The sequence below is a fragment of the Coturnix japonica genome, chromosome 2 (assembly GCF_054131305.1).
Source record: "Coturnix japonica strain WE chromosome 2, WE-NBRP24, whole genome shotgun sequence".
NCBI lineage: Eukaryota > Metazoa > Chordata > Aves > Galliformes > Phasianidae > Coturnix > Coturnix japonica.
The window spans coordinates 67,386,767-67,413,379 of NC_140664.1; the positions used below are offsets into that span (position 1 = coordinate 67,386,767).

Below are 26,613 nucleotides of genomic sequence, written 5' to 3' on the forward strand. Positions count from 1 at the left end.
TGTCCACCATACATCATTCCACACACTACAAGAGTCCCTTATTCATAACAAAACTATCAGTTGTTCCCTCCCCTGCATTATTGTCAGATTTCACTATTTCCAGATAATTATCAGGATAACAAATGGGTACAGCAGTAAAAACTTTTTGTTACAACAAGGAAAACATTTTGTGAGCATTAGTTCTATATAGGTTATAATATTCTCCCACTTAAATACACAATTTATTTACCTATTTGAGGAGAAGTTAAAGGTTATTTAAAATAATAATAAAAAATAAAAAAAATATATAAAAAAACTTTTCATGATTTCCTTCTAATTCTTATCTTTTAAAGGTTTTTCTGTGGCAACAGTTCCCATGCCTCAGGGCTAGTGGATGCCTTTACCAGTGTGTCATAAGTCCATCCTTTCTCGGCTGTTCTCACAGCTGTTTCTGTCTTTAGAAGTACTTGGAATGGTCCTTCCCAGTCAGGTTGCAGCTTTGTCTCCTTCCCGGTCTGTATCAGGATCCAGTCCCTGGCTTGAAATGGGTAATAGTCCTTGGATCCTTGCAGGTGGTATGGCTGCTTGCTTAGCTGCACTGTGTTTACGACCCTTCTCAGCTAACCAGCTGTAAATAACACTCTCTACAGAGTTCTGCGCAAATCACAAATGCCGCCTTTACACATACAGGAAAAGATGCACATATCTTTCAGCATTTATTTCTCTAAGGAAAAAAAAGAAAAACGGTAAAAAGCCCTCAAAAAATGTATATCAAAGTAGATCCCCAGATTTACTGTGTTAGTTAGGAAAGCAGTGCCAAGCCTTGCAGAAAAGCGGTGTTTACCAAGATGCTTTAATGACTGATAGTCACCTAATGCCAAAGCAGATTATTAAAATTGGTTATTTACAAGAAAGCCTCCTGAGCACTAAAGCAAGCAGCATAAACTCAGCGGTGCCGGGGTTGTGAATCGGGATTGCTGGGAGCCTTGTGGTACCGCAGAGCTCCCATGCTCTTCTGGTGCCAATGTCGGCCCTTCCCAGTTCCCAAGAAACTTAGGCTTGATGCAGCTCCCACCTACACGCACCTTGTACCCCACCAGCCCCAGGAGGAGCATCTCAACCAAAATGTTGCTAATGATGGGTTTGAGGTCTTACAACTCTCTGTCTCATCAGTTCTGGGTTAAACGTCTTTTGTTGTCATTGCAAAGGTACCAGCTCATAATTGATGGTTTGTTGAATCGTCGGTTTGGGGTTTGAGTGCTCAGGGACAGAAAACTCAGAGCATCCAATGGCCTTGAATTCTTACATCAAAAAGCTAAAATACAGGAGAAGGATTTAATTCTGTAGTTAGTACAGAATATTAGCTTTCCTTTGCCTGTCCCACAAAGCAGCATTGTGCCCAAGTGTGCAGGGAACAGCCTTCACTTTCCGAAACCAGGGAATGGCCAAAAATTGAGTTATCGTGGAGCTGGCCTGCAGCAAGCACCCAGCTCCTTCTCACTGCTCCCCGTGGATGGGAAGATGGTTCATCCTTGCATGCTGCTCATGGCTTTCCTGAGAGGCTTGCTGTTTGGGCTGTGCTTTGAGCCATGGATGGGTTCTAAGAGCTGCCTCAGAAATAGCTCTTTCCTTCATCAGCTTGGCTCACAACATGCCTGGCTCCATTTTGCTGCATGGTGCTGAAGGTTTCACTTCCCTACGTGAACGAGGCCTGGTCTGGCTTGGCAGGGCACAAAGAAGGCACATGTAGGGCCCTCAGTGTCCCTGCTTAGTCCTGGACACAACCACGGAGGCCAGCCCTCTTCCAAGGCAATCTTCAGGGTGCAGGAACGATGTCTGAAAGGACATACTTGATACCCCTCAGGAGACACTGGCTTACACAAGGATTTGGGACGAGGCAGGAACAACAGAGGAGGCCAAATGGGTGCTGAGGGTGAGTGAGTTCCTCATCTGCCACCGCCCCAGCATGGCAAAGGACAAGTTGGAGCTGTGGTCCTGGCTGTCACCCAAGGAGGAGCACTGCTCCTGGCCTCCAAGCCAGTAGCGGCCTGTGCTCCGCACCATCCTGGCCAGTGCCATCCTGAAGCGCTCCCCGGCAAAGACATAGAGGAAGGGGTTGAGGCAGCTGTGGAGGAAGGCGATGCTCTGGGTGACCTGCAGACCAGTGTCTAGCCCGTTGATGGTCTGGCAGCTGTACACCGCCCCGGTGTACATGTTGATGGTTTTGATCAGCAAAACAATGTTGTATGGGCACTGAGAGAGGAGAAAGGCCATGATGATCATGATGATGATCTTTAAGGACTTCTGCTTTTGGCATCTTTTGGCTTGGAGGAGGGTGTGGATGATCAGGGTGTAGCAAATAACCATGACCAGAAGCGGGAGGAAGAAGCCAACGTTGGGCAGGTACATCATTTTGCACACCGTCACAGCACCGATCTGCTTGCTCTGGCTGTACATGATCTCAGGGAGGCACAGGCTGACAGATGCCAGACAGACAGCCATGCACACGAGTTTGCTGCGCGGGATCCTCCTTTTCTTGGAAGATTTAGCTTTTGTTGCTTGAACAATGGTGATGTACCTGTCAAAACTGATGCATGTTAGAAACAAGATGCAGCCGTAGAAGTTGATCTTATACATGCTATTGACAACTTTGCACACTCCTTCCCTATTCTAAACTGTTCTACAGAGCTGGCATGCACTAGAACATGCACTGAATTTTAGTTGCACTTGGGAAGTACTGAACAGTCCCTTAACTTCAGTTACATCAGATGTAAACAGGGTTTCTGTGTACTTTTATGATGAATTAGCTCTAAACACCTGCAACCCCCTGAGAAGGCAGCTTTGCCAAAGTATCCCTTTGGCTGAGTTTCTTCTTTTATAAGACAAGGGCTTGTTGAATTCTGGTCCTTACTCCACAGTTTGCAGTGAGGCAGTATTTACTTCTGGCATTGCACTGCACCTGCCTAGCACGGAGCCCCCAACATTTCGCCCTCCCGCAGGCTTTGCAGATCCCATCCAGCTTAGGAATTGGGAAGTACGTTCCAATTTATAACGCCTTCCAAGTGATCTCAGTTGCCTTTAATTTCTCAGCATCATTTGGTACCATTTTGATTCCTTCTGGGAAAAGACGCGGTTCATCTAATTTACTGTACTGTGCTGTTGGCTGCTGTGAGCACCATTTTAAATCAATTTGTTAAGGAGAGCTCATCTTGCTAAATTTTCCTGCCATGAAATGAAGGAGCTCACTTACTTACATAATTTTGTATGCAGAGCTATAGAGGGAGACATCAAAGCTGTTGAAATAACATACCCTGAAATTACTACCAATGATGCTATGGAAAAAGAAACTGCACAACTCATCCTAATAGAGAGGACTTCTCTTTTGTTTTCTTCTTTAAGGTGCGGAATGTGTCATTACGCTGAAAATGGAAATTCCTGGATCCATGCCGCCTCTTATTCAAGAAATGTTGGAGAACTCTGAAGGACACGAACCACTGACACCAACCTCAAATGGAAACACTGCAGAACACAGCCCGAGTATCTCACCTAGCTCGGTGGATAACAGCAGTGTCAGTCAATCCCCTATGGTGCAATAAGACATATTCCAGCTACATCAGACATTCCTAACACCTTATGTACAGGGATGAAAAGCAAGAAAAAACATTTTTACTGCTGCTTACTTTCTGGATTCAATATATATCTATATATCAATATATATCTATATGTATATATATAGATAGGTAAAAACTCAACAAAGACCAAGACATTTTCATATGTATTGATATATACTCCTTGCTGTTTAAACTCTTTCAAATAGAAAATGCAAACTTTTGAAACTCTAAATCAGCCATTTCATGCAAAAAGAAAAAAAGAAAGAAAAAAAGAAAAAGAAAATAAAAATAGTTAAGCTTCTGTTTTCTGAACATTCAAGACTGCATGGTGACAAGACAGATCTCAGACTTTCAATTCTGCTTGCATTTCTGATGACTTTGTACATACAGATGTATGGCTGTACTTTCTGTACTGGATGTTTGGTGCTTTCCTTTTGTCTCTCGTACCTAAAACGATCAAGGCACCAACCAGATGAAACGGACCTACTGTACACATCCAGAAAAGGAAATTTCAAGGACTGTCTGATCAGTTAATATGAAAACTACTCTTGGATGCCCTCAGTTTGCATCTCCTTCCTTGTAAAAATGTTGCCTTGTGTAAGGTAACCTAAAGAACTACGTCCATCATTGAGAATGTGCATCTGACGGCCCCATGACCAAGTTACACGCTGATCACACCAATATGGTGAGCTGTAAAATGGCGTTTAATGAACCGTGTGAGACCCTTATATAGGGCTCCAATTTCAGCCTCATACATATACATTACCGAGCACGGGGAGGCCTATCGCGTTACATCCCGTGAGTTCGTGCCGCCTAATACATCATTTCCCCCTCTCCATGCTCGATAAAGTATGCCCCGTTACATCCCGAACGCTAATCCTTAATCCTAATATAAAAATGTTAGTCTCTATAATTTAAACTTAATAAGTTATCTAAAAAGTGAGGTAGACAAGCTACAGAGGTAGGTAGTGCAATATCTAATAACATCAGTAGTTTTATAATGATTATATCCAAGGCATCTTGGGTTTATACAGTTCCTTCTTCTTCTCAAAGTTTATCATATACCCGTTGGTACTCCATTTTTTCGTTAAACATTCTTTCTATCATACGCTGTAAACAACCCTGGACACACTGAAACAAACAAGGTAAGCAAATCATTAAAGCTAAAAAGAATAAAATACCTATGATTAATACTTTGAGAAACTGCTTAAGCCATGGGCCCAGATTACCAAACAGTCCCTCCAACCAGCTTCCGAATGCATCATCTATTGCGATCTTCTTCGTGTGTTCTTGCATCCATTCCAACTTCCTATGTATCGAATCGCTGTGGTCGCTCAGATTGAAACAACACATCCCTTCAAAGTCCTTGCACCCGTGCCCTTGAGCAAGCAGCAGAAAGTCAATTGCAGCTCTATTTTGAAGAACAGCGTGTCTGATGTTGTTAACGTCCATCAGGAGTTCCGACAGGACTGCTGTGGTGACATTAGCTTGCTTCACGGACCAGCATGCCAATCTCTCAATTTCTCTTAGGGCCTGGGCTGAAGCTACTCCCGGAGCTAAGACGGATGCAAAGATTCTAGCTGTGGGACCCCACAGCTGAACCTCATCACTACAGTCCTGGTCCAATGTTTTTATTGACCTTTTCTGGCGTCGAGCTCGATCGATCTTTTTCATAACACTTATCATTGCAGTGTGATTGGGAGCCAACAATGTCAGCGCTTCCTTAGGCAGTTCCGATCCTTCTACTGCCCGTATCAATCGATTGGCAAACTCAGAGAATGACTCTGAGGGACCCTGCATAATCTCTGACCACGGGGCTACAGGCTCTGCTTTTCTTATAAAGTGTATAAAAGCAGAGGTAGCCGCCCCCGTGGTGGCAAGCAGCTCTCCTGGGCGGAGGTCCCTAAGCTGCCTCTCTGCAGATCCAGCCAAATCCGCAGATGAACCTGAAAGCCTCATTAAATCAGTTTTTGGATCTCCCTCCTTCCCATTTGCTGGATGCTGTGGATCGCGCGCAGCCTGTGCTAAAACAGCTTTGAGTTGTATTATCCACTCCTCCTTCCACACAGTAAACTGTACTGGTTCGAGGGCTACTCTCATAAGGCTTTCAATATCATATGGGACCTGGGGCTACGAGAGCCTCAAAGGCACTCATTGTCATCGGGGATCTCAATCCCTTTTTGTCAATCGCCTCTATAAACCGAGCAACTGCTTTTGCTTCCAAAGGTACCCAAACTGGTCCCTCCTGTTTGACTACAATTGGGAACACCGTCCAGTCCCGCTCCTTGAGCCCCACCTCTCGCATTGTATCGCAAATGTCAGTCCAATCAGTGGGCTTACGCGATATCTCTCGCTCCTCCCACTTCTCCCCCCTCCTCCGGGGAACCACGACGGACTGGGTGGGGACAGGCAATTCCTTCCGTTCCTCCCCTTTCTCCTCCCCCTTCGCGGGAGACGAAACCGACGGGGTGAAGGCAGACAGTACCTTTTGTTCCTCCCCTTTCTCCTCCCCCTCCTCGGGAGGCGAAACCAAAGGGGTAGGGGCAGGCAGTACCTTTCGTTCCTCCCCTTTCGCGGGATGAGGTCCCTCCTCCGGGGGCGGGTCTAGGGGTGGCTTAACGCCTCCACGGCGCGCCTCCCCCCATGACTCTCCCTCCCTCGGACAGGACCCACCCCCCTCAGATGAAGGAAAGCTCTGCAAACAGGGGTATAGGCGGGGATAATATGGCGGCGCCTCCCCAGATGAGGCAACTTCCGCCATCCCTTCCGGAGTTGTTTCGGGCGCCGCCATGGCCATTGTGAAAACGGCCGGCGTGGTTGGCGCCATCTTGGGTACGGAGTCGCCGCAAGGGAGCGGTTCCTCCGCACCCTCCGGGACCCCAGACGTCCCGGAACCCACCCCAAAAACCCCATTCGCGACTGCCTGGATCTTTTTCTCCTCCTTAGCCGCTTTAAGCGCACCCAGGACCAAAACCCAGGTTTTTAACTCCTCCGCCTTATAATCGTTTGTTGCTCTTAGGAGCAGGGCAGCGGTGAAAGATTCCCACCGCTCCGAATCGAGCAAATTACAAGGGGAGGGTGAAAGCTCCGCTTCCTGCAAAAAAGTAATAACGGCAACAATCTCCTTCTTAGAAGGAGCATTCCTACCGCAGTGGGTTTTACAAACCCGTAATAGTACCTTTGTGACGGAATCCATGTTTTTTCTGGTGCTCGACACCGTACGTCCTCGCACCCTTTGTATATATACCCGGGCCCAAAGTCCCACGGTCTTCCACGGTCTCACCGCAGGATAATCAGTAGCTGCAGTCAATATATCGCCCCTCCGGCGCTTCCACGGGATCGAACCGTAGGATTCGCGTCCGTCTCGCGGTTAGCCGTCGCACACTCACTCTCAGGACTGCCTCACACGGGGCACCAATTGTTGCCTTGTGTAAGGTAACCTAAAGAACTACGTCCATCATTGAGAATGTGCATCTGACGGCCCCATGACCAAGTTACACGCGGATCACACCAATATGGTGAGCTGTAAAATGGCGTTTAATGAACCGTGTGAGACCCTTATATAGGTCTCCAATTTCAGCCTCATACATATACATTACCGAGCACGGGGAGGCCTATCGCGTTACATCCCGTGAGTTCGTGCCGCCTAATACATCATAAAAAGTACACAAAAATCCCTGCACTCACAGAAAAGACATCGGTGTCAGCATTAACTGCCAGATCAGTTATTCAGATGTCATTGGTTCCACTGTTAACGTCACTTTAAAATGGAAAAAGTGGTTTATTACCTGGCTGGTGACCTATCTACACCATTAATTACTGCATTTCTACAGCAATGATAGCCTCCAAAACAGAAACACTTCTCAGTGTTACCATGTTTTTGTTTACTTATTCACAAGCCATTAGGGAAACTTCATGGGATGATAACCAGCCGACTCATGTACAGCTATCAAATGGGTGAGTCCAGGGTATTTCCTTTAGAGTTGACCACCAGGAACGAGCTGGGCTATGCGGCCTTCCAGGTGCTAGGGAAGTACAGACAGGACTTCCAGAAACACAAGGAGAGAATCTGCCTTCTTGGCCTTCTTAAATCACCATGAAGCAGAGTGAAAACTCTGGTAGAATGGTTAACAGATTTAAAGTGTCTGTTTCTTAGGTTTCATTTAAAGCACTAGTGGATTTTTTTTTTTAATTTTTTTTTTAAATATATTCTAGCAAGTCTGTGATGTACTTTCACTGGCTCTGTTTGTACATTGCGATTGTTTAACAATGCTTTCTATGTTCATATACTGTTTACCTTTTTCCATGGAGTCTCCTGGCAAAGAATAAAATACATTTATTTTAAAAAAGCACCCATGTGGCAGTCGCTCCCTCCGCCCCAACGTTACACACACACACACAACAAAGAGTTTTCCAATTTTTAATGTTTAAACTTTATTTCAAAAAGCAGGTTTGCTGTTTGTAACCATGACAATTAAAATGTGCTTTAGCACCGCTGTCTAGAACATCTCTACGAGCCAGTCAGACAAATACATGACATTTCAATGAGTAAAAAAGAGCATAGAACTGTAGGTGTAAGAACAAGATGTTAAAATTCCTACACACAAGAATAAAAACCATCAATTACATTTATCACATAAAATAAGTCGAATGTAGAAAAGTTGGCGACAGAAGGGACCAAAAAGACAACACAAGATAGTCGCTGGAAAACAGCTGTGTGCTCTTTGGGCACTTAGTCATCATCTTCACCAGACTCTGCAAAATATTTCACTTCTTTTCTAGCCCGACCTGTCTGGGGCTTCGGGGCAGTTTTGGAGGCAAAGCCAGACAGGAAGATTTCCACATCAGAATCCTGGTCAAAAGTGGCTTTCTTGGATTTCTTTGGAAAAGAAAAGACAAATCCTTTGAGAAGCTCTGTGCGTTTCGCATCGTGACATTCAGTCCTGAAGCAACTATTCTCCAACAGCTCTAACATAACCACAGCTACAACCCAGTTACTACATCAGCACCCCGCCATATGAACATGCATCGTTCACTGAAAGTGAGCCATTAGGTTATTTTTACAAGTGGAAAGGACCATTAAGAGGACTGACCTTGCACGGTGATGACTTAGGTGCCTTCTTCATAGAGTTGTATTCACCTTCATTATATGAGTCAGATGCTTTCCTTTTCGTTGCCCCTCTCCCTTTTCCTAGGTGTGAGAACATAATTTCAATAAAACATCAGAGTTCGGCACGCTGGAAAAAACAGCAGGGACATTGCTACATCTTATCATGTCTGCGTGTAATGTTGAAGTTCATTTACAGCTCAAGCTTCTTCTCAAAAGGCAGAAAATATAACATAACTGTTGATTTTCTCAGTTTTATCCCTCTCTTTTATACTACTTCTGGAGTTACCATTCTCTCTAGCAATCTTTAAGCAATCTAAACTAAAAGGCTGAAATCTCTACATAGTAAGTATTGCCATTATGGTAGAAAGAAAGAAATTAATATCATTAAGAAGCTGGAAGAAATTCACACCTTCTCCTGCAGTGCCACTGAATTTGAAATACATGAATGCTATTCCCACTTTTAAGATGATGATGGTGAAGAGATGATGCAAAGATGGAAGTGAAGAACTTGAAAAAAAGGCTTGATTTAGAGGGTAATCCTACACTTACCTTTTTTAGCAGCTACTGTTTCACTTAGAATTTTCTCTGTTTGTTTTGGGGTGAAAAATGATGAGAAAGCAGGAAGAGAATCCTCCTGGTCACTGTCCAATTTTGTTGTATCTACAACCACAGAGAATGTTCAGAATAAGATTTGTTCACTGCATATTTTAAATCATCCTTATCGGTTACAGTCAAGATCAATCTCACAGATACACCTTTCTGATACTACAGCTAGGCTAAGCGTGTACCATGTGCCTACTATACAAGCCATGTTCCTCTAAGCATCAGAACCAATTATTTCTTTTCCCCTGCATAAATCTCAATACCATTATTCATAAGACTACTGCATTAAGTTTCTATTTACGACATAAAACCACATACATATTCTGTAGAAATTGCTAATAGTAATCAGATCAGTGAAAACAATACATTTTTACACATTTAAGTATAGTTATGTTACCGCATAAATATCAGAAAGGGGAAGTTACTCAGCAGGGCCTGCCTCAGATTACAAAGGTACTTGAGAAAAAAAAGTCTTATTTGAATCTAGAAGAATGGAGGCACATAATTTAAACTGCTACCAAACATCAGAAGTTGTGCAACCAGCAGGAGCAGGGAGGTGATTCCCCTGGCTGGTGACCTATGATTCCACTCAGCTCTGGCCAGGCCGCATCTTGAATGCCATGTTCAGTTTTTGGTCTTTCACTACATGAAAGAATCCAGGCCCTGAAGCATGTCCAGAGAAGGACAACAATGCTGTAAGGAGACTGGGGCACAAATCTTATGGTTGGGAGAACTGGGATTGTATGCTGTAAGTAATACAGAATTGTTTTGAAGTATTTCTACACATCTCTTTAAGGAAGAAAATCAGATGAAATACTTATTGTGGTATATTTCCCTTCTCAGAATGTGTTAAAAATACAATTAATGCAAAATTAGTTCTCATACAAGCTTAATGATGACTGTGTAAGGATATCTCACCAGGCTCCTCCTTCTCTTTCTTTACTTTAACAATATAGGCTGCTAAGGCTGCTGTATTCACCGCGTCATCCCCACCACCCTCAGCTTGCACACCAAATTCTTCATCAAATTCCATTGTTATTGCTACAGAATCAGCATCACCCTAAAAATATTAACAAAGTTACTACCTTTGGGTGCTGCGGTCTTCTTTGGAATGTCAAATTCAGAATCTGAGTCAGAAATTGCTACGGGATCAGCATCACCCTAAAAATATTAACAAGTTTGTCAAAATAAAATTATACCTTTATATTTCAACAATAAACTGCAATACAATTTCTAGAAGAGAATAAATTAAAGTAGACTATTATATTGACTATTATAATAGTACTGGAAAGGGGAAAAAAAAAAAAAAAAAGCAACGAAAACACTCCAGCAATAAGTAGTCATAATAGGTGTTCAAATATAAAATAAGTCCAGCATTAATTTCTTTACACATTGAGTTAGCAAAACATCACACATACATACAGTACTAATGGGGTTTAGTGGGGTCTAGTCTTTGGATTTGCATTATCAGGACAGAAAAATACAGCAGTTAAATAATGTAACTGTAGCAACAGTTGGTTTACCTTTTCCCTTTTCAGCAGTTTCCTGCTGGCATCACCAAATGGTGATGACATGGTCTCTTCCAACTGAAGATTCTTCATCTTGGGTTTACCTACTTCACCTTTTATTGGTTTGTCAATCATACCAGCCAGAATGTCATCTCTTTCCTGTGCTTCTACTTTCTAACAAACAACCAGGGGCGGGAGGGAAACATGTTCATTTTCAGTAAAGGCAAAGTGGAACATGGTGCTTTTTCAGTATTTATTAACATGGAGCAGAAGACCGCCCTTAATTGTCTGCTGAATTATAACGCACATTTTACTAATGTAAAATCTGTCACTTAATCTTGGTGAGTTCTCCTCTACTTCATGTGGTTAAAAACTACACTTTTTTTCAAGCTCAAACAAATGGAAACTTTTGGACACTTTGGAATATCTTCCTTTCATCAAGTTTCTCTTCCTCACTTGTATCTCCAGGTACTGATATAACTTTTCAGTCCTTCAGTGTTTAAAGCAAGCAGTGAGCTTTAAGAGTAAGTTTTATAAGGCACATTTTCCAGCCCTTTCCAGCTTTTTATTACAGAAGTTGAGGTTTCAGCACAGAATACTTCCAATTGCATCTGCACCATGAATGTGCAGAGGAATAAACATTTGTATTATCCTGTGTTACTTCAAAAGATTACATCAGCCATTTTCAGGAAGCACTGAAGGTTGAGGCTCAGCAAGTTACCCACCAATACGCCTTTACCTTTTGGCCAGAGATACTAATGGTGCAAGGTAAAAGCCTTTTGTCTAGCACTTCTTGTCTACATGCTTTGTTCCCAGATTTGTGGCTTTGAATTTGATAATGCTTACTGCTTCCCAACTGGCTAGATCGCTTAGAATTGCTAGCTCCTACTCACAGATTTTTTGTCATTTGAAAACAAATTTGTTCCTGGTAGCTTTTCTTTCACTGACTTGGAAAAAGAACTGTACTGTACGGACACAAGAAACAGTCCCTGAGGACAACAAATAGGAAGTCAACTGCCCAAAACAGATTTCCAACTTGCCCCTATATTTGAAGATCAATCTGTTTGTTTTGTTTTTTTTTTCCCTTGTTTTCTTTCTTTTTTGTTTGTTTATTTTGCTTATTTTTAATATATATTTTTAGAAAGATTTGTAAAACATACTTCAAGCTCCTCAACAAAAGCTGCTAAGTCTTCTTTCCAGAGATCCGAAGCAGATTTCCTTTTAAGGTCATTTAGTTCTCTCTCCTAAAATGTGAAAGTAGCATATAAATATAAGTTTATAAGTTATGTGTCAGCTGAATCATCAGTTACAAGTAACTTAGTACATACTATCTGAACAGAACATTCACAATTGGGCACATCAGTAATTATTAAATCATTTCAGAATAAGCCTCTCACAGCACACCAACCTTTGAATCTCTCTGCTTAATGAGCTCTTCCACTTTCTCTTTTGTGAGCGACCACAGAGACATGTTTAAGATATAGTTAAAATCAGGGCCAGAAGTCGATCCAGAAGCAGAGGAAGCATCATCATTTGGGTTTTGTGGCTCCTCCTCTTCCGCTGCCTGAAGTGAAATATTCAGAATTAGACATATGATTAATCTTAGCTCTGTAAATGAACAACAGCAATTCCCCTAAATACCCTGATGGAATACTAAGGTGTTTCCTCATGGATTCAGTAACAAGAAATTTTTTCTTGTCTTTTCCAAAAAGGCATGTTCCTGTCAAAGTGCTATAAAAACCCTGAACGTATGAACTTCTCATTCTCAACCTTTATATTATCTAGTTGTCTTAGAATTATCTATCTGGAATACCACCATTATGCAACAATATTTTTATGAAAATTCGTGTTTGTAAGAATGATAGCCAATGAAACGTAGCAATGAATAATCTTCTTAAAGTGTTGTGTCATAAATTAATCAGACTACTACAAAAACATACATCTTGATAAATGAATATCATTTATAACAACAGCATCAAATGTATCCATTGAATTCTGATCATCACCTTTTCCTGCACTTCTTTCCAAGCTTTAACTGGATTGGATTCATAGCCCCTCTGAACCAAAATTTGAATCACGTCTCTTTTTGATCTATTCTCTACAACACAAACAAACAAAATTCAATTTTTTTTATTTTAGTTGCTTATTGTTTTGTTTTTTTTAAATTTGGTTTTCTTTTTGTATTTTTTTTTTTTTTCCCAGAAAAGTTCTTTCTGGGAGGTTGTGAGGAGTTGTGAGGTTCTTTCCTTTTGTTTCAATTTTTTTTATTTTAGTTGCTTATTGTTTTGTTTTTTTTAAATTTGGTTTTCTTTTTGTATTTTTTTTTCCCAGAAAAAAGAAAACACAGCTAACACATGACAGAAAGTGCATTAATACCCCAGTCTCACTCTAAGTTTACATCAGCACTAAAAGAAATGGAGAAACTGGGCTACATTCCCTAGCTATTTTTTTTTTTTTTTTTATTCATAGTATCATAGTATCACAGTCTCGTGCCGGTTGGAAGGGACCTTAGAGATCATCGAGTCCAGCCCCCGGGATTCGAGCCTCTGTGTAGCAGAGCGGCACTTCTACCACTTGCGCCACAGGGGGCATTCGAACTCCGGGCCCCAGTGTTGCAAGGCGGCATTCCTACCACTGCGCCACCGGGGCACACACATTCATGTGCTGTTTGGCAAAGATAGTGGAACCCATTCAGTTTAAACATCAACTAATGTGGTGACAGACTTTTAATTACTGTCATTATTTATTTTAACTGAATTGATTCCCTTATCCAGCTTACCATGCAGCCACGAACCATACCAGAATACAGAAAGGAGCTTGAAAGAGGCAGTTCTGCCACCATCTGTCACAGTGAGGCTTCAATTGACTTTGAGACTACACAGAAGGCCTAAGAGTCCTAAGGGAAGGGCAATGGATTGCATTAATTAAAAAAATTCTAATTATTGTTCCCAAGTATTTGAAAAAGAAAATTCACTGAGTCATGAAAACTGATATTGCACTCTCAGAGGCAGCGAAATGTGATCTAAGTGGAGATGTTTCTGCCCCTGTGACTTAGACGACACAAAGTAGCAATACCCATTTATCAATTAGTTGTAAAGTAAAGGTTCAATAAATTACCTTAGCTGTTGATTACAGAGGTTCTGGGTTCACACGAGTATTCTTACTGTGCAAAGTGTTTTTGAAATATACAGCACTTCCAAAAACTTCTTGTAACATTTTAAATAAAGGAGCAGAAGTTACATACAGTTTAGCAGCTGCTGACTTTCTTGAACAGTGACAGTACCTTCTCCTATGCTTACAGATGTGTTGAAGAGTACAATTTGGATAAGACGGTGGAAACTGTATATTTGGCAGAAGATAAATACTTGCACCTCATCTAAGAAATAGCAGCACAACTTTCTACTCTACTCCCACGCAAAATGACTATCTTTAGGACTTGAAACTTCAAAGTCTTACTGTCAACAGAGAACAGAAAGTCCTCTGAAATAACTGGAAATACACAAATTGCACTGTTTCTTTTCTTCAAGATGAACTTCTCCACATCACTTTCCAACAGTCAAGAAAGGCTCCCATGCAAAATTACAAGGACAGTTCAACCTCGATACTTCAATAATCAAGCATTCATGGAGTTATATGACTACATTTCCTAAGCACAAAATTAGATTTGATTACCAAGTGTATAAAATGCTAGTGTATATTATTATTTTTATCATGGGATGGGGATCTAAGCCATCCAGCATTCGTCTGATGTTGTTTACAATCTCTCTGGTATCATAGTTTGGAAGTTTGCAAGCCCATCCAGTACCGATTCCTTCAGCTCCGTTTACTAAAACCATAGGAATGATGGGCATATACCATTCAGGCTCTACACGTTGGTTGTCATCATAAAGGAATTTCAGCAAGTTGTCATCCACTGGTGGAAAAAGAAACCTGGCTAAAGGGCTTTAAGAAAGAAAGAAAATAAAAATCTGTTTAACTGGAGTCCCACTAGTTTTCACGTCTAAGTGCTTTAACCCTCAGTGTGTCCAAATATGACCTATTTTTTTCATGTCTTCTATTCTTTGCCATTCTGAAGCTGAAATTACAATGTACACACCTCCTGAGAAGACAAAGTTCTTCCCAATGGAATGGCATACTAATAACAGATGATGTCTGTTTCCTTCCCAATTACACATGTACATAACACACTAACAACTGATCACACAGCACACAGACCTAAGTCTACAGCATTTTCAGTCTTCATCTTTATAATTCAGAGTTTAATTCCTTGAAAGCTACATTCTATACAGCAGTTCTATGCAGTGAAAATCTCTGCAGAAAACTCAAGATGAAAAACCACACTTACAAATATAAGGCAAAAATTGAGCACTAACAGCTATCAAAACAGACTAATCCTCTCCTATTCCTTTCACATAAAAAAAATTAGAATAAAATAAAATAAATCCTTTACTCTTGTGAAAGGACTACTTCGATAATAAAGCTTTTCAAAAGCTTAATGTAAACCATCGACAATATGTTTACCTTAGCATAGTGGAAATACAGCCAGGTCTGTCAGCATCCTTTCCACCATGAGGCCTGGTACCAAACTGACCAATAGGTTGTAGAAGATTAACATTGTTACTTCCAACAAAGTTCTGAGCCAAGTTGACAATAGTCATCATTAATGCTTGCTGCAAGAAAATACACGTTCACAGAAATAAACATTAGAAGTACACTCTTTCCTAATCAGTCAAGAAGGAAGATTTTTAATGTCCAGGAATTCTGTGACTAACCTGACCTCAATTTCAAAGAAGTCAGCTTGAGAAAGGAACATAGCCTCTTACTAGAGCTACTGGCAAAGCATAAAGCTCCTTCTTTTGTAGCCACATTGCCTCCCTGAGTTAAATGTCCTTGTACTCAATGCATGGAAAAACCCAAAGTTTTCTCAGATTTTTAAAACACTTTTCTGGAGTAAATAAAGGGGCAAAAAATGATTGCACCTGCTTTCTCTTGCACAAACTACTACTCACTGCATTCAAAGGCAAAGATGAAAGGATGGAAAGAGAATGAATATGGCAACTCACGTTGATATTTCAGATAAACATAAACAAACAAGAGATAGAAGCAACCATTGTTTCAATATTGTATCAGGTACTGGAGAACACTGTACCCTTCTTACCTTAAAAGACTCTATTTTTTGTTCAACACCAAAAATTTCCATTGCACATAGTTACTATGATTGAGAATATGGAATAAGTTTACTATGTACTTATCTACTTACCGTTTCTCCATAACCCATTAACTATTTGGTAATACCACCACGCATAAGGAATTGGACATAGTGGAAATATATTTTCTTTTTAAAGTATTTACTGCTCGGCTCAAACTCTTTAAAATTAAACCTGTAATTAGTAGATTGAGTCAAAAGATTTGGAATTTTAATACAGTAAACATTCAGGCTACAAATTCTCACAACTTTTCTACTCTTCGTACTCACCTCCCCATGGTGATAAGCTGACATTTCAGCAACAGAACCAGCCAGCTGAGCAACCTTTACTTCACGTTTATCATTTCTCTTAAAGCAAGTGAACAAAACCTTGCGCTGCTCTGGTTTTAAACCTAGTAAGAAGAAGATCCCATTTTCAACACATAAAAAAAGCATTGGTTTCTAAGAAAAAAAAAAATACATCTTGATTTTGGTTTGTTTCTCATTTCTAAACTCTGGAAAGAAACTTAAACTTTAGAGGGGGAAAAAATGCATACTGTAATTTTAACAAAATAAATTATTTTCAATTATTTTAAGATAATAAAAATAATAGTAGAAATGAATATTTTAACAAAAAGTTGTCCGAAGAATGGAAACTTAACCCTTTAAGCCAGTAGCACACACACTATTCTAATAAGTATAATTTCATCCTAAATGTACCCGTGCAAGTCAAGAGTTTTTTTCTTTCCAGTATAGTGAGCAAAATCTTTTTCCTAAGAATCAACACAAATCCAGCAGTGACAACTGTAATTGTAGCTTACACTTATTTTAAAGCACTCTGAAATTTAACTATTTCTGATAAAACAAAAATACATGCTATTTCTATCCCTCCTAGATCTTTTACAGTTTTAAGAAGCCATTCTCTTTGATCTTATCTTTATCGTTTAGGTACACTTGATGTACCTGTACACTTGAACTACACCATCTTTGTGGAAGGGACCTTGTTCTGATATGCAGAACTTGTCTGCATATCATCCAGTTTGGAAACCGGAGATAAATGCTTTTTCCTTTTTGTCTTATGAAACCTCAAGGTTTTTTTACCATATCTTAGTAAGCATATTTATACTGACAAAAATACAGGCAGAAATTTCTTTTCATGCTGCCTGCAGACAGCTTTACACATGAAGAACAAACTGTGCAGTAAAAGATGCTTCTTTTCATACCCACGCCATTGCAAAGGAAGAGTTAGTAAATCTGATTTAGAGAACCATAGGATGACTGCATGAAGGATCAATAAGCATTAAGAGTTTTTGTGCTACATGATGGGAGAAAACATTTCACCCTTTCATTTTTATCTAAATTCAGATACAACTTGAATTGTAATTATTATAAGCACCTAAAAGACTTGCTTTTTCTGACTGTTTAAGCAGAAGCAAAGGACTTGTAATGTCCGGGGTAGAGTTCTGGTTAATCTAAAAGGCTACAAAGCATCAGTTTAAACTTCTTCACAGAAGAACTGTCATAACTCCTCAGCGTATAAATGACAACAACAAAAATATAGAAGTCTTCTAAACTCTACCTAAATATATTGGCTTTCAAACCAAATCACAAGTTTAAAAAACAATAAAAGAGAATATTCCAACAAATCATAATAAACGGTCAGCTTACCATTAACAAGAGAGGGAACAGATCTTTCATCGTCTGAATTTGAGAAAAGGATCAACTCCTTGTTAAGTCCTTGTAGGTCAAATGTTTTGTCTCTGTACCATATAAATATTGTTGAAAAAAACCCACAGACATTTTTCACTCAATACAAACACCTTGTTACATTTAAATCTCATCCACCAGATTTGTTACTGTTGCTTAGGACTCACTTAAGGAAGGCCATGTAGTCGACGCTGTCGCGTGTCCTCCATGAAGTTTGTTAACCACTCTTTTCGATCACCAATCTTCTTCTTAATGAACGCCTAAAAAAAATTTCAGTTTCATAACATTAGAAGTGTTGATTTGTTTGTATAAGCAAATAAACAGATATGTTTGTATAAACATCTGGAAACTGGAGCACAGGAAGTTCTGCACAAATGTGCACAAGAACTTCTTTACAGTGAGGGTGACAGAGCACAGGACCAGGCTGCCCAGGGGGGTTGTGGGGTCTGGAGATATTCAAGACCTGCCTGGACGCCTACCTGTGCGACCTGGTGTAGGGAACTATCTGATCAAATACTCAGTATTTAAATAGATAAACCATGTGATTAATGCTTACATTTGTGCAGCAGTACAGGCTTGTGACCTATTGGACACTCCCGCAGAAGGTTTTTCTAACTCACATCGCTCTCAGTGACATCATTTAAATACTACTTTGAAAATCTGCATGCAATTTTAAGGTTGGGCTCACCACTTAGTATATCATCAATACAATTATCTGACGGTATTAGAAAAGATACTCCATTCCTGTTATCCTCTCCATTTCAGCTCCACTCCACGTCAGCCACAGAATGCCGGTAATCTGTAGCTGTTCCTGCGTGGCTAGAACAAGGCCTCAGAGGAAACTGACAGCTTAACAAAATTGATGTTTTATAAAGACTAAATGAGAATTTAGGCTAGCTGACTGAGAGCCTTTATGAATACAAGGCATCACTTTAAAACAACAACGTATCACTATAAAATGGCACAGAAATGTTCTGAAAGACTGATCTCTTACAGGAGTTCCCATCCAGTGAGTTTCTTCTCCAAAACAAAGAAGAGAAGAATGCATAAAGACTGAATATGCAGTTCAAGTAAAATTTTAACTACTTTGGGAAAATTCTGTGATTTACTGAGGTACTGCTTCTTTTATTATGGAGTAAAAGACAGAGCTACCATCATTTCAAGCACTCTCCTGCATAAGAGAAAGGGATAAAGTAATATCACCCAGTTCAGCTTCAGCTTGGCTGCCTTTGTGAGCAAAGCTCAACAGTTTGAAAAGTCAGAACATTAACAATTTTTGGCTCAAAGCTTGCTCAGTGGCAGCCATCTGAGATATAACCCGCTCAACAAGCTTTTGGAATTAATGGTTAATTACCTTGAGACAGCTACCTGTCTGTGACAAACAGAGCACGATGCCCCCGGTAACTAAGCAGGAGTTACCCAACAAACAGCTGTTGCCCCGGTAACAGAAAGGATGCAATGGAGGTACCTCTCTGCCCAACTGCATATTAGTGAGATACCACTGACCAATTTGCTGCCGCCCTGCAGACCAACAAGACGCCGCTGGATCCCTGATGGGGACTATCCTTACTCTGCAAATCATTTCCTAGAATTTTTCTCTTTTCTCACCAACTTTCCCATCTTCCCATCTGTTGCTTAGAACTTGTAATAAATCAATCGGAAAACATTGGCTTCGTTTGCTGTCTTCATCTTTTTCTGGGTGTATATATATGTGTATTTGAACCATCTCTTCCAATAATTGGAGTGAGACACAGACCTCTGAAGGCTTCAGCTTAAGCTTTTGTAAAAAAGCGTCTAAAATCCCACAGTTTTACTCTGTGTCCTTTCCATGTGTCTATATAATTCCTAGACCACTTGAGTGACAAATGACCAGAAGCATTACTAGGAAAATAAGTCCTTACGAACACTGAAGAATGTGAAATAATATTTTTCTTGTCATGAGACCTGGTAGGGCCTACAATCTTAAACCCCATTATGCTTGAAGTTGAGCTTGGGGCTTGGATTATAGCTTGCAGCAGCAAAAATATGGATGGGAATACAAATGAAGTTTCTGTTAACAGCATTAGGAGTAGTCAGCAGTTCTTCGCTGAGTAATAGATGACTAATTTCATACAGAATTGTCAGGATTTCATTTTAGACAATAAGTATCAGTCTTAACAGGTTATTTGGCCTCAGACATAATTTAAACTAATACAGACCATTCTGTACATAAATAGGCCAACTTTATACAGCCCTGGCATGTATATTAATAGCACCATACTGTGAGGCTTTTTCTCTCCCTAAGCTAGTATCAATTACTGGCTTGTACTCTGGGTAGTCAAATTTGCTCTTTATAAGACTTGAAATTGCACTGTAGTTTTAATTATACTCAGACACTTATACTGTAACTTGATCAGACACATCTTCTGGTTTTAGCTGCCAAAGAATTGCAAGTCCCGTTCACATCAAATTTCATGTTCCACATGGGGGAAAGAAGAGATCTGTATATGCCAGCATCTGTGCAGTCACAGAGGTGTAGGCAGTTACATACTGGAATGTTTCTTGATGCTTTTTTGTTTTCCTTTTATAACCTCAGGAATTAAAAAAGAAAAATAAACTTTATCATCCAGCGTGTATGTCTGCTTTGTGCCTTGTAGGGAGAGCTTTCTCTTAAAGGTAAATCAGATCTAGGCTGGAAGAAAGGTTGGGAAATAAGGAAAAATTAGAAGGCAAGAAGATAAGATTTGAGTCCATTTATACTGAACGACTGTGCGAGTCAGAGGCAGTTCTTCATGTATCACCTCTGCTCCTTGCCTCGGGGGGGATGGAGAAACATCTATGTGCATTTGTGGACTCGACCCCATGTAGGCTAACCTGAGCTGCTGGGGCTGTCAGAACGGGGACAGGAATAGGAGAGGCCCCACCACCATCAGCCATCACTTCTTTTTTTCAGTTGCTGCTAATTTCTGTGTCCTTGTGGGAGATTTCTGCTGGGGGCTGCAAGCAGAAGTTCAGAGGCACACCTGGAATCAAGTCTCAGCCATACCTAGCATGGAATACAAGGGAATTCCATGCTAAACGCAAGATGATCCCAGCCCTAATGCAGTCTTACATGGGATTTTAACCGAGCGTTGATCACGTGGAAGTGGTGACTACGTGTACCAAACTCAGTAGTTCAGGTTTCAGGGTGAGTACAACCATAGCATGTTATTTACTGAGACTTCAAGTGATGTTTGCAGCAGCCATGTCTCCTGGCTCTCCCGTAGTTGCTCTGCTCCCTGGAAGAGGCGTTCCTGTAGTGCCCATCTGTTGGAGGTGGGAGCTGCTGTCAGTTGAGCAGGTTTGTCTGTGAGAAGTGGCATTTCCTCCTCTGCTCTCATGTTGCTTCCTTTCCCCACACTGTAGACAGGCTGCTGCAATGCTACGTGACAGCCAGACAGTCACAGCCACCTCCGGGGGCCTTTCAGACATGGAATTAATGACAGTTCAGCACTACTGGTGCCAGTCCCCATCATGGCACAGCTTTGCGTAGTGAGTGATTGAGGCAAAACCCTTCTGGCCGACACATACGGCCTTGGCAGCAGCTGGCTGTGCTGCTCCGCTCCGCTCTCAGGTTGATGGAGTGCCTCGTCCCCAGCTTGGGGCCTCTGGACTGTAATGCTGAACAGGTGCTGAGGGGTGAAAAAATGAGGATGGGGCCACATGCCAAAATGCGATGGGACACACACACAGCAGGGAGGCCCCCGAGGAGCAGCACCTCTACACCGAGCCCCGCTGGGAGCACGCACTGCAGGCACTGCCTGACTCAGAGAGGGACGTCGTGACCGGGGGACGACCCGGTGCCCTGACCTGCTGAAAGTTCAGCGTCGTGTCACCAGCCTCAGCAGTTTCACTCGCTGGCCCCACATGAGAATTTCCCACCACGGTTCTGCTGAGTGAGGGCGCAGCACTCACCTGTGTGTGGTTTGTGTGTTGCTCCTGTGTGACATCTGATGGAGACAACTCAGGGACACCTGCTGTCTTTACCGCTCACCCTGTGCACAGACCTCCCAGGGCAGGGCAGCTCCTGGGGCAGTGCTGGGCAGGAGCATGGATGTCCCCATGCCATTGCCCCCCATTTGGGCGAGTGGGTACTTCAGTGTTTGCCGTGTGTCTGCTGTCAGTTACTGGAAATTGCAAACATAGGGTGGCTGCTTTTCCTCAGACACGGGAGGAAACAAGTCGGGGGTATGGACACAAAGATGGAGCAGGCTTGTAGGCAAAGACATCACCAGTCCATCCCCAGGTGTACGTGACAGTGCTTTACTGAAGGGAATTTCAGCTTCTTCTCCATTTGAGCTCCATTTTAGAATGGTGGGAGAAAAGCAAATGACCACACCTGTCATTGACATATGATCAGCTAATCTCGCTTATTCCTTGGCTGCACGTACATTTATAATAGGAATAATTAGCTCATACATATTGCAAAAGCGGAGCTCATAATTGGTTCCCAATTACATACCATCCCCAAGTATCTTTGCAACTTGTAGTTATCATCCTGAAAGTTACTCCCTTGCTGAGATCACAAAACCATGGCTAGTTTCTCACCACAGGGCATCCTGTTGTTCTTGCTGTCCTTGCAGGTGGTATGGCTGCTTGCTTAGCTGCACTGTGTTTATGACCCTTCTCAGCTAACCAGCTGTAAATAACACTCTCTACAGAGCTCTGCGCAAATCAGAGACTGGTATGGCTGGGTTCCTTCGGCTTGACTTTTCTTCCTTGTTCTCATTTGTAAGGGGAAGGAGTGGAGCAGGGGGAGCCCTGCTGGTCCTTTGGGACCTCAGTAAGTGGTTGGATTTTGCGCTCACTGTTGACAGCCTGGGCTAATGGCACGGGCAGGGCTCAGGCTGTATTTTCCCTTAGTGATCAATGATGTCTCAGAACTCTGATATCCCATCTCTGGCACGATCTGGAAGCTCTCTGCCAAACTCAGCTGCCTGTTCCCACCACCGTTTCTTCCTTTCTCTCTTCAGAGGCGGCGCAGCTGCCAGACATTCAGCTGCACCTTTCAGCGCACAGAGGGACGCAATGGGAATGGACTGTCCTTACTGCCACGCAAAAGTGAGTTTCTCTTCTGTCTGTAAAACAGGGTCTTTCTTTAGTGGGGGGTGGACACGGGCTAACAGGACAATACTGCTACTGACATCTGTGAAATCAACACACGATCTCTTCTTTTAGGGACAGAGCCCGTGCGTCCATGGAATGGTGCTGGGCAAGGTGGGAAACGGAAAGCCCATGCAGGTAAGAACCTCTTGTGAGCTGTGGTGTGGGTACCTGCCTCTAAATAGGGCTGCATGAAGGGGTGCATGTGTGATGGAAGAGTGAAGAAAGTCCACTGCAGATCTGTGCTGACTGCAGAAATGGCACCATGCTGTAGCAGCAAAAAGGAAAATGGTAGGAACTACACTTGGAGAGTTGAAGTTGGTGGTTGGCTGTGATCAAATCTTCCTCCCAAGAGATGCTCTTCAAGTATTTCTTGTTTCTTTCTGACAGAAGATGACGCAAGCGGCCTTCCAGCAAAGCGCAGCCTTGCGGCAGGTCTGGGGAGGACTGCAGCCTGTGACGTGGCACCCAAGAGAGGTACAGAGGCACAACAGGCATCAGGGTTTGATTTGATGTCGTTCTAGTCAGGCTTTCTCTCTGTTCTTTCCTGGGAGTGTTGTTGCTGCATGTTGCTTGAGGTCTTCGTCCCTGCGATTTTCAATTACCTTCCCTGTCCAGATTTGAAATGCAAACCCACAATTCACCTAAGATCTGCTGCTGCGAGCACTCAAGATGAGATTTCCCAGTTTTGTGGCCCATTCTGCAGACTGAAAGTAGCCTTTGGCTCCCTTGAAGTCTAACTGCTTCTCCTTTCTTGATTATAATAGATGTACAACATGAGCAAAATGGAAAGAACAACGTGAAAGTGCTGCAGAAAGTGCTTTCTGTGAGAGATCATCTCCAGGGTGGAGGGCTTCCAGTAATAGCAGGTCCCAGCTCAGGGAGAAGACCTTCCCTGGCTGTGTGCCCCCGCTCTGTCTCCAAGACCCTGGCTGGAGGGAAACGCAAGGGCTTCGACGAAGAGCAACAGGCAGCAGTGCAGTTGCCTGCTAAAAAAAAAGAGCCAGGGGCCAGAGCACAGGCAGTGTGCCGGCCCCAGCCCCACCACGGAGCTCCAATCAAAGAGGTAAGAAGGTGCTGTGGCACCGTCCCGGTGAAGTGCTGTCCTTATCAGACACCCCCCTTCCCTATTTCCTACGTTTAGGGATGCACCAATCCTGAGCTCAAATGAAGCACTATTTAAATACTGCCCAGCTCTCATGGCTAGGAATGGATTTCAAATAAGACTCATAGTCATAACGTGGTCTTGAGTGACCTGCAGTAAGCATTGTTACTGCTAGAAATGACCTGAAGCCTCAAGGAAAGGTAAACAAACCCATGCTAGGTATTACACTGAATCGCATCAGTGCAAAGGGCTTTATGACAGATTGCTTTTGTGTCAGCATCTATCAGATATCAGATGGGTCCCCTGGCTCATTTCCCACTTTGTTAGGAATTTGGAAGCACCGTGGAGGAGCTACATGCAAATCACAGTCAGTTTGACTAAATGGGGTGACAGAAGAGATGGTGTCACTGTGCAGGGAGCACCAGAAAGCCAGGATGACCTGAAAAAACTCTGAACGCAATTGTGAAGTGTAACAGATCCAAGGACTGATATCAGTCACAACCCACAGCTACAACAAACCATATAGATGTTCTGCTTCTGCCTTTGTAGCTCTACGGACAGACAGACCGTACAAATGTGTGGTGCTCACGGGTACGTCTCAGAAAACCAGTGGTGGAGGAGCACATTTGGCTGCAACATCCATCCTGCTTCCCTCGAGATGTCGGTCTCCAGCAGGTGGCGCTGTGATTCAACTTTTGCCACCGGAGGAACTTTTTCCTGGGTGCTTTAATTTAATGTGCTCCAAGTGATCAGTGCTATTCCAAGAGACTGAGAGAGATTTCTCATCAGGAAATTAAGGACTGATTAGATTGGTTCCCTTGATCCACAGTCTTTGCACCATTCAGTGCACTGCAGAACTAATTAATGTCTGCACGAAATAGATGCAGTGAAAGCTAAATGACAGCTTTGGATGGAAAAGAAAGGGAGTAGCTGCTGTCCCCAAAGTCGTGGCCCTTATGCAAGTGCATGAGCCCTTTTCTCCTTTAATAACAGAGGCTTCCCAGATGTTGAAGCCTATGTGATCTGAAATGACCTGGTAGTCGAGCAGTAGTCATTTTGAGATGCTAGATGCCTTGGTTTGAAAGGATTGATACATTGTGAAAGGTTCACATTTTGTCCTGTTGCATTTCATAGAGGATCCTTCTTGGGGAAGGAGCAGTGATGCTTAACTGAACTGACATAGGGCTGGGAACTGATTTCTCTGCAGTGGAGGTAAGGCTTCCTGCAGTGCTTTTCTCTTTGTTAGAATCAATTGCCCATCCAGAAGTCACTGTCTGCTTCTGTTCTGTAGCACTAACTGACCAAAGTATCAGACAGTTCAGACAGAACATACCTCTAAGTGCTAGACATAAAGTGGACTGGAAACCTACAGCATGCTTTCTGTCACTCTGTCTCCTTAGTTGCAGACTGTGGTCTCTGGGCAGGGAGGTATTCATTCTCTGTGCATCCACCAACTGATGTATGGCCATCTGCCTCCTGCTGTGGTGCTGGCAGCAATGTGCAGCAACAGGGCAAAATCTCCAGAGAGCCCTCTCCATCCTACTTGCCAGTCCCTGTGACCAAGTCACAAGCCTGGAAATCAAAATACATACTGTCTGCCACTCAACTTCAAATGTGTTGGGCTTGAATCGCCCAGCAGAGACCTCACCTCACAAAATCCCCCCTGAATGCCACCAGCCAAGCAGGACAGTGAAGAGGCACATGCACAGAGCTCTGAGTCCATCTACTGCTGACTTTGGCCAAAAATGAGGCAGGCACTCTGGACACTGGCAAGGTAGGCCTGCTGGTTCCTCCCAGCAAATGAAATGACAGATCCCTCCTGGCTGAGTCCCACAGCTTCTTTTCAGCATCCAGGTCACGGGGACAGGAGCCCAAGTGGCTCTCTGCTCGAGTGAGGATGCCAGTCAGGAAGTCAGCCATTGCATCTGAAGCAAGATGAAACAAACAGTCGGGTTGTGTGGCACAAAACTCTCTAAAATAATTGCAGATGGACCTCAGTGTCAACATTAAGCTGATACTGCACCGAGTTCTGTCAAATGAAAGAGAAATGTGATGGTTTCTCCCAAAGAATTGCTTGCTTCCCCAGGCAGGTGTACTGGAAGACCCAGAACACTGAACTTTATTTTAAGTACCCAAGCACGAAGCTTACTTCTCTCCTCTGCCAAGGGAACAACCACTTCAAAGCACCTCTGGAGAGATCACTCAGGTCAACCAGTACTGGCAGCAAGGTTATCACTTGTGATTTCAGCACGTGTTTGTTTGTTTCTTTGTTTAATTGGTACAAAGTGTAAAAGGAAGATTTCTGCCTTTACCTGGAAATTTTTGGGAATATTGTCATTTCTTTACTGTTTAGTCTGTTAATGTGTTAAATGTTTGGTGCTCACTTGGGTACATCTCTGCCTGCAGTCATTCCTGCAGCACCAAAGGCCACCCAGATCCCCATGCCCACCTCTGCGGATGCTGGAGTGGTTGCAGTGAACCAAGAGCTGCAGCTCCTCTAGACTGAACGTCTCCAACACAATCGCTGCTGTCAACATCTCTGTGGCCTTGTGTTGTTCTCGTGGAAGGAGATGGTCACGTACTGTACAATGGCTGTGTTAACTGGGGGCACTGGGCAGTACTGGTGCCACTGGGAGGCTATTGAAGGATGCAGACAGCACTGAGGCGGCTTCAGGCAGTACTGG

The 26,613-nt window shown here is 42.6% G+C and overlaps 2 protein-coding genes, 1 long non-coding RNA gene and 1 pseudogene across 3 annotated transcripts; 1 reads left to right on the plus strand and 3 right to left on the minus strand.

Annotated features, from left to right (window-relative positions):
- Nucleotides 1–1,854: 1,854 nt before the first annotated feature.
- Nucleotides 1,855–3,424, minus strand: LOC146761883 (C-C chemokine receptor type 9 pseudogene; annotated as a pseudogene).
- Nucleotides 3,425–8,028: 4,604 nt separating this feature from the next.
- On the minus strand, nucleotides 8,029–12,919 carry LOC146761884 (DNA topoisomerase 2-beta-like; the record flags this gene model as incomplete). Its single annotated transcript, XM_085539213.1, has 8 exons — nucleotides 8,029–8,469; nucleotides 8,684–8,781; nucleotides 9,250–9,360; nucleotides 10,389–10,464; nucleotides 10,827–10,985; nucleotides 11,972–12,055; nucleotides 12,220–12,375; nucleotides 12,818–12,919. Coding segments are annotated over 8 exons (933 nt in total), but the record flags the coding sequence as incomplete, so codon positions are not given.
- Nucleotides 12,920–15,382: 2,463 nt separating this feature from the next.
- Nucleotides 15,383–19,118, minus strand: LOC146761885 (uncharacterized). The gene is made up of 4 exons (XR_014942706.1): nucleotides 19,058–19,118; nucleotides 17,871–17,963; nucleotides 16,288–16,409; nucleotides 15,383–15,481 (listed from the first exon to the last, which is right to left on the minus strand). It is a non-coding gene; the product is annotated as an uncharacterized LOC146761885 (long non-coding RNA).
- Nucleotides 19,119–21,397: 2,279 nt separating this feature from the next.
- On the plus strand, nucleotides 21,398–25,488 carry LOC146761886 (uncharacterized). The gene is made up of 7 exons (XM_085539214.1): nucleotides 21,398–21,521; nucleotides 22,458–22,504; nucleotides 22,614–22,782; nucleotides 22,900–22,962; nucleotides 23,592–23,890; nucleotides 24,479–24,520; nucleotides 25,330–25,488. The coding sequence occupies exons 1-7, from the start codon at nucleotides 21,398–21,400 to the stop codon at nucleotides 25,486–25,488; spliced, it is 903 nt and encodes a 300-aa protein (XP_085395340.1).
- Nucleotides 25,489–26,613: the final 1,125 nt, after the last annotated feature.